This window comes from Hylobates moloch, unplaced genomic scaffold, assembly GCF_009828535.3.
Source record: "Hylobates moloch isolate HMO894 unplaced genomic scaffold, HMol_V3 SCAFFOLD_2381, whole genome shotgun sequence".
NCBI lineage: Eukaryota > Metazoa > Chordata > Mammalia > Primates > Hylobatidae > Hylobates > Hylobates moloch.
Genome location: NW_026654656.1, coordinates 1 through 8427, shown reverse-complemented (window position 1 = coordinate 8427; position 8427 = coordinate 1). Strand labels below are relative to the sequence as shown.

General features: G+C 50.9%; 1 protein-coding gene across 1 annotated transcript; it reads right to left on the bottom strand.

The window, feature by feature from the left end:
- Window positions 1-180: 180 nt before the first annotated feature.
- On the bottom strand, window positions 181-1203 carry LOC116464957 (serine/threonine-protein kinase H1; the record flags this gene model as incomplete). Its single annotated transcript, XM_032148186.2, has 1 exon — window positions 181-1203. A coding segment is annotated over exon 1 (957 nt), but the record flags the coding sequence as incomplete, so codon positions are not given.
- Window positions 1204-8427: the final 7224 nt, after the last annotated feature.

Here is an 8427-nt window from a genome sequence, read left to right as displayed (position 1 = left end):
GGGCTCACCTTGAGGGAACCCAAACTACATTCTGATAGTCTCACTTTATCCCTTTTACATGACCTGCCTGGCCCTCACGAGCATGGCCCTGAGGACATACCTCTGACTGAGAGCTGCAGGATATACCTGCCTCCGCAAGTGCCTCCCCAACATCCCAGGACAGGGGCAGGACAGACTCACCTCCCCAGAGTAACTGTACTTGCCCCTGAGGATCTGCCGGTACAGCCGGGTACGGTTGTCATCCTCAAACGGCATGGTGCCACTGAGTAGGATGTAGGCAATGACGCCCAGCGCCCACATGTCCACTGAGTTGGTGTAGGGCTTGCGGACCAGGACTTCTGGGGCAATGTACTCAGGCGTGCCACAGGTGGTCTTCATCAAGCAGTCATCACCCTTCTTGCGAGCACTGGCCAGGCCGAAGTCGGTGATGATGATCTTGGAGTCAGTGCCTGGATGGTAGTAGAGCAGATTCTCAGGTTTGAGGTCTCGGTGTGTGATGCCCAGTGCGTGCAGATACCGGACGCCATCCAGCACCATCTGCAGCACCCGTGTGGCATCACGCTCGGTGAAGGAGCCCTTGGCAATGATGCGGTCGAAGAGCTCTCCACCAGTGGCCAGCTCCATCACCATGTACACCCGCTCCTGCGTCTCGAACACCTCCACCAGCTGGATGATGTTGGCATGACGCACCCGACGCAGGACACGCAGCTCTGACTCACACACCTCCCGCCCCTCCCGGTACTTGGTCTCGATCATCTTGATGGCATACGGCTGCCTGGTTGCCCGGTGCTCTACACGTACCACTCGGCTGAAGCTGCCTCGGCCAATTAGGGCCTTGATGTCATACTTAGCTGTCACACGTGGGTCAAACTTGGCCCTGTACTTAGCTACCCTGGCCCTGCGTGGTGGTTCTGAGGGAGGCTCTGTGTGGCCAGCAGTCGGGGGACCGGGGCAGGGGTGTGCATATTGACTTGCTGCTGGGAACCCGGCTTTGACAGGGCCAACACTGTCCACCTCTGTGATGAAGTGCTTGTACACATCACTCTTAGTGCCACTGAAGGGCTCCACCTTCTTGACCAGATCCAGCTGGACATCCTTGGGTGGCTCGGGAAGGACCTTGCTTGTCCCACAGCCCATCACGGACACGAGGGCATCCTCTCCAGCGAGGCTGGCAGGACCTGCTCTGAAGGCAGTGCCCCATCTACACCTACACATAAAGAGAGAACAAGTCAGCACAGCCAGGACAACCCTAAGGAAACCAGCCATCCTCCTCAGCCCTCCCTCTCCAGAAACTCAGTCTCGTTAAAACCAAACTCCTGGCCAGGCGTGATGGCTTACACCTGTAATCCCAACACCTTGGGAAGCTGAGGCACGTGGATTACCTGAGGTCAGGAGTTCAAGACCAGCCTGGCCAACATGGTGAAAACCCATCTCTACTAAAAATACAAAAATTAGCCGGGCGTGGTGGCTCACATCTGTAATCCCACCTACTGGGGAGGCTGAGGCACAAGAATCGATTGAACTCGGGAGGCGGAGGCTGCCGTGAGCTGAGATTGCACCACTGCACTCCAGCCTGGGTGACAGAGTAAGACTCTGTCTCAAACAAACAAGCAAACAAACAAAAAACTGAAGTCCTGGCTCTCATTTATTTCCCTGGTCGGGAGTATGGCTTTGCTGTTCAAGAGCCCAGACTCAATACAGGGTCTAGCTGAAAAGATGGCCCGAGCTTCACGGCTTTGACTCATATCTCCCTGGGCCTCAGCCTTATGCTGCTCTTCAACCCTGAGAGGGGGCAGGAACACGCACAGCCTCAGCTGTCAGGGCGCCCACCCTCCTCACTCCTCTGCCTGGGCCCCTTATCCTAGCCGAAGTCCCATGTCTCTAAAATGTTAAAATCATTCTTCTTATTACTCTTGACTCATCTTTTCTGAAATGGGGGTTCGAAGTGCTGGAGGCCTGCTCTCTAACACCATCACCCACCAGGGCTCAGAAAGCTGCTTCTCCAAGGCCTCCTTCATGGATATCTTTCCCAGCCCTTTAGGCTTCCTACAGGGGTTGGTCCCTCTGCAACAAACAACAAACCACTTCCCTGGGGCTCTCCCTCATTCTCCTGGAAAGCTTCCACTCCTTTGCTAATGCACTGTCCCCACCCTGGAAGTTTAACTCCCTATTCCAGGGTCTCTCACTTCCCCAGCACACTACATGGATGGCTGAAATCCCACACAAGGCCCAGAACTGCTGGAATCAATCCCAGTGAACTTGGGACCACAAGCCTCAACACACTGCTACCAAGTGACAGCAAAACTCGCCTGGTCTTCATTCAAGAGTCAGAGGCAGGGCCGGGCATGGTGGCTCATGCCTGTAATCCCATCACTTTGGAAGGCCGAGGCGGGCAGATCACCTGAGATCAGGAGTTTGAGGTCAGCCTGGCCAATATGGTGAAACCCCATTTCTACTAAAAGTACAAAAATTAGCTGGGTGTGGTGGTGGGCGCCTGTAATCCCAGCCACTTGGGGAGCTGAGGCAGCAGAACTGCTTGAACCCGGGAGGCAGAGGTTGCTGTGAGCTGACACTGTGCCACCCCACTCCAGCCTGGACAAAAGAGTGAGACTCTATCTCAAAAAAAAAAAAAAAAAAAAAGAGAGTTGGCCGGGCGCGGTGGCTCAGGCCTGTAATCCCAGCACTTTGGGAGGTCCAGGCGGGCAGATCACAAGGTCAGGAGATCGAGACTATCCTGGCTAACACAGTGAAACCCCGTCTCTACTAAAAATACAAAAAATTAGCCAGGCGTGGTGGCAGGCGCCTGTAGTCCCAGCTACTCGGGAGGCTGAGGCAGGAGAATGACGTGAACCCCGGAGGCGGGGCTTGCAGTGAGCCGAGATCCTGCCACTGCACTCCAGCCTGGGCAACAGAGCGAGACTCCATCTCAAAAAAAAAAAAAAAAGAGTCAGAGGGGCTTGAGCTCAGAGAGGACACTGGCAGTTTCACCCAGATTTAACTCAGGATGAAGATCAGGGTATCTTGCTTCCTTATGATGGGGATCCAGGAGCCCTTCCAGTTTGATTCCCAGACAGAGATGTTCCAGCCATGAACTAAATACCCTGGGACTGGTGGGGCCCCGGACAAGGTGTAGTGCTGAAGTTACTGCTTTCCAGATGTCACCACCTTTCTAATGAGAGGGCTCTTCTCTATGTCTGAGGACCCCAAGGGTTGAAGAAAGCTAAGGATTTCCTATTAATTATGACACACAGGCTGGGCCTGGTAGCTCACACCTGTAATCCCAGCACTTTGGGAGCCCGAGGTGGGTGGAACACTTGAGGTCAGGAGTTCAAGACCAGCCTGGCCAACATGGTGAAACTCCATCTCTACTAAAAATACAAAAATATTAGCTGGGCATGGTGATGCACACCTGTAACCCCAGCTACTTGGGAGGCTGAGGTGAGGCAGAAGAATCAGTTGAACCTGGTGGAGGTTGCAGTGAGCCAAGATTGTGCCACTGCACTCCAGCCTGGGCAACAGAGCGAGATCTGTCTTAAAAGAAAAAAAAAAAAAAAAAAGGCTGGGTGCGGTGGCTCACACCTGTAATCCCAGCACTTTGGGAGGCCAAGGAGGGTGGATCACCAGAGGTCGGGAGTTCGAGACCAGCCTGGCCAAAATGGTGAAACCCCATCTCTACTAAAAATACAAAATTAGCCGGGCTTGGTGGCACATGCCTCTAATCCCAGCTACTTGGGAGGCTGAGGCAGAAGAATTGTTTGAACCCGGGAGGCGGAGGTTAGAGTTAGCCGAGATCACGCCATTGCACTCCAGCCCGAGCAACAAGAGTGAAACTCTGTCTCAAAAAGAAAAAAAAAATTATGACAAACAGAACTGGAAGAGAAATTATCAATTCAGATAAAACATTTATTAAATATCTAGTAGATACCAGGGGCAAAGGAATAAATAAAATATGGTCCAATGTAGGTTATATTTTAACACACACACAAAAACAAGTAGAACATGGTCAATAAACTCACAATCTAAATAAAGAGAAAAGCATAAAAACAGATAATTTTGTTTTTTCTTTTTTTGAGACAGAGTCTCCTTCACCCAGGCTGGAGTGCAGTGGCACGATCTCAGCTAACTGCAGCCTCTGCCTCCCGGGTTCAAGCGATTCTCATGCCTCAGCCTCCCAAGTAGCTGGGATTACAGGCACCTGCCACTTCGCCTTGGCAATTTTTGTATTTTTAGTACAGAGAAAGGGTTTCATGTTGGCCAGGCTGGTCTCCAACTCCTGACCTCAAGTGATCCACCGGCTTTCGCCTCCCAAAGTGCTAGGATAACAGGTGTGAGTCACTGTGCCCAGCCAAAAACATAATTTCAATATAACATGGTAAGTGTTAAGCTTAAGAACCAACAGTAGATATGTAGAGTGAAGCCGGGGTTAGAAAAACCTTCCTGAAGGAGGTAACCTCCATGCTGAATTTTGAAGCAAGAATGAGTCAGATGAGGAAAGGTGGGAATGGTGTTTCAGGTAGAGAGAATAACACACTGCAAAGGCTCAGAAACCCAGAGTAACATCCTGCATCTAGGAATGGGCAGTTTGGTGGTACAAGGGCAGGGATGTGGAGATGAAGTTATAGAAGATCAGCAGAAGCTGGTTATGGAGAGCAACACAAGTGAGGACCAGGACCTTCCCGGGAAGTGAAGGAGAGCTACGAAAGGGTTTACAAGAAAAGAGGCATTCAGATCTGTGTTTAGAGAGAAGGATGAGGTTGACCTGGAGGAGGGTCAAAGTGGATTAAAAGGGCCAGTAAGAGCCGGGCGCGGTGGCTCATGCCTGTAATCCCAGCACTTTGGGAGGCCGAGGCAGGCAGATCACGAGGTCAGGAGGTCGAGACCATCCTGGCTAACACGGTGAAACCCCGTCTCCACTAAAAACACAAAAAATTAGCCAGGCGTGGTGACGGGCACCTGTAGTCCCAGCTACTCGGGTGGCTGAGGCAGGAGAAAGGCGTGAATGTGGGAGGCAGAGGTTGCAGTGAGCAGACATCGCGCCACTACAGAGCGAGACTCTGCCTCAAAAAAAAAAAAAAAAATTAAAAAAGGACCAGTAAGAGTGTGGTGTCCCATTGGCCAGGTGTGGCCATCCCAGCACTAGGAGTAATCCCAGCTCTTTGGGAGGCTGAGGTGGGGGGATAGCTTGAGTGCAGGAGTTTGAAACTAGCCTGGACAACACAGTGAGACCCTGTCTCTACAAAAGATTAAAAAATTAGCTGGGTAGGCCGGGCACGGTGGCTCACGCCTGTAATCCTAGCACTTTGGGAGGCCGAGGCAGGCGAATCACCTGAGGTAGGGAGTTTGAGACCAGCTTGACCAACATGGAGAAACCCTGTCTCTATTAAAAATACAAAAATTAGGCCGGGCGCGGTGGCTGATGCCTGTAATCCCAGCATTTTGGGAGACCGAGGTGGGCGGATCACAAGGTCAGGAGTTCGAGACCAGTCTGGCCAATATGGTGAAACTCCATCTCTACCAAAAAAATACAAAAATATTAGCCGGGCGTGGTGGCGCATGCCTGTAATCCCAGCTACTCGGGAGGCTGAGGCAGAATTACTTGAACCCAGCAGGCGGAGGTTGCAGCGAGCCGAGATCACACCACTGCACTCCAGCCTAGGTGACAGAGTGAGACTCCGTCTCAAAAAAAAAAAAAACACACAAAAAAAATCAGCTGGGTATGATGGTATGCACCTGTAGTCCCAGTTGCTTTGGAGGCCAAGGCAGGAGGATTGCTTGAGCCCAAGAGATCAAGGCTGCAGTGAACTATGATCACACCACTACACTCCAGCCTGGGTGACAGAGAAAGACCCTGTTTCAAAAAGGAAAAAAAAAAAGAGTGTAGTGCCCCAAACAGTGGAGTGGAATCGAGAGATATCAGCAGCAGAACTTCCATGTTGGGTGGAAGGAAGAATGAGGACAGCACCCAGTCCCTTGCACAGCTCAAGGGCAAGTGGTCAGGAGTGTAGCGGGAAGCACAGATTTGGGAAGCAGTGGAAAGAGTTCAGTTTTGGATGTGTGGGGTGCATGTAGACCATCCATGTGACATTTACTGTGGGTTACTGGATACAGAATCTGATGTCTGAAAAGACTCGGGAGGCTGAGGCAGGAGAATCGCTTAAACCTGGGGGGCGGAGGCTGCAGTGAGCTAAGACTGTGCCACCGCACTCCAGCCTGGGCAAAAGAGCGAGACTCCATCTCAAAAAGAGAGAGAGAAAAAAAAATGTGGTTTATCTATGGGGCATAGTGGCTCATGCCTGTAACCCCAGCACTTTGGGAGGCCAAGGCAGGAGGACTACTTGAGTCCAGGAGTTCGAGACCAGCCGGGGCAACACAGAAAGACCCTATCTCTACCAAACATTTTTTAAATTGAGTCAGGTATGGTGGCATGTGCTTGTGATCCCAGCTACTTAGGAGGCTAGGGTGGGAGGATCTGCTTCAGTCCAAGAGGTTGAGGCTGCAGTGAGCGGTGATGGTACCACTATATTCCAGCCTGGGAGACAGAGAGAAATCCTGTCTGAAAAACAAAGCAAAACAAAACAAAACAAAACAAAAATAGTTTATTTTTCTTCACGTAAGAGGAAAAGATTCCTCCACAAGGCTCTTCAGGATTTGCTGTTGTTCTCACCCAAACGCACAGGAAGTTCCACATGGCAACTAGGAAATAATGTTAAACAAAGGCATTTAGAACTGAGGTTCCTTGTTGCAGAGGCCACAGGATAGAACTACGGACTGTGGAATTTTGCAGACTTATTTCTTCTTTCAGAGAAAACACAACACCTCATGCAGTGAAGGACTGAAGCTCCTCTTGGGCTGGTATTCCTGAGGCAGAACACAGGTCCCTCACCCTGATGCCCACGACCACTCAGTAAGCAACATCTACCACCATTCGGAGACAAGACAAACTGCATGAGTAACCCAGCACAGCCACTCAGATGTCACTTCTTCCTGGTGAAGAAGCAGAACCCTAGATTCACAAAATAAACAGTCTACAGGCACATGTACTGTGTATTTTTGTTTAAATTTTTGTTTAAATGAGGACTTAGTCTGGTCCTCAGGGAAAAAACTAAGGAGAAAAGAAAAGGCCTGGCTGGGCACAGTGGCTTATGCCTGTAATCCCAGCACTTTGGGAGGCTGAGGTGGGCGGATCACAAGGTCAGGAGTTTGAGACCAGCCTGATCAACATGGATGAAACCCCGTCTCTACTAAAAATACAAAAATTATCCCCGGATGTGATGGCACGCGCCTGTAATCCCAGCTACTCAGGAGGTTGAGGTAGGAGAATCGCTTGAACCAGGGAGGCAGAGGTTGCAGTGAGCCAAGATTGCACCACTGCACTCCAGCCTGGGCGAGAGAGCGAGACTGTCTCAAAAAAACAAAAAACAAAAGGCCTAACTTTTTGATTCATTTTTCTTTTTTTTTTTGAGATGGAGTCTCACTTTATCACCTAAGTTGGAGTGCAGTGGCACGATCTCAGCTCACTGCAACCTCCGCTTCCCAGGTTCAAACAATTCTCGTGCCTTAGCCTCCCAAGTTGCTGGGACTACAGGCATGTGCCACCATGCCTGGTTAATTTTTGTATTTTTAGTAGAGACAGGGTTACAACACATTGGCCAGATTGGTCTTACACTCCTGGCCTCAAGTGATCTGCCCCCTCCACCTCCTAAAGTGTTGGAATTATAGGTGTGAGCCACTACACCCGGCCTCACTTTTCACTTTAAACAAATAAAACCTGCACAGGGATCAAAAGTAAGTCAGCATCATGGCGCAGTGGTTTACACTGCGATCCTAGCACTCTGGGAGGCCAAAGTGGGAGGATTGCTTGAGCCCTGGAGTCTGAGACCAGCCAGGGCAATATAGTGAGGCCCCCATCTCTACAAAAAATTAGTCAGGAGTGGTGGCATGCACCTGTAGTCTCAGATAGTCAGGAGGCTGAGGTGGGAGGATTGCTTGAGCCAGGGAAGTCAAGGCTGCAGTGCGCTGTGTTTGTGCTATGGCACTCCAGCCTGGGCAACAGAGCAAGACCCTGTCTCCAAAAAAAAAAAAAATAGGCCGGGCACAGTGGCTCACGCCTGTAATCCTAGCACTTTGGGAGGCTGAGGCAGGTGGATTGCCTGAACTCAGGATGAGTCAGCCTGGGCAACATGGTGAAACCCCATCTCTACTAAAATACAAAAAAATCAGCGAGGCATGGTGGCATGCGCCTGCAGTCGCAGCTACTCGGGAGGCTGACAGGAGAACTGCTTGAACCCAGGAGGCGGAGGTTGCAGTGAGCTGAGATCGCGCCACTGCACTCCAGCCTGGGTGATAGAGTGAAACTGTCAAGAAAGAAGGATGGATGGATGGAAGGAAGGAAGGAAGGAAGGAAGGAAGGAAGGAAGGAAGGAAGGA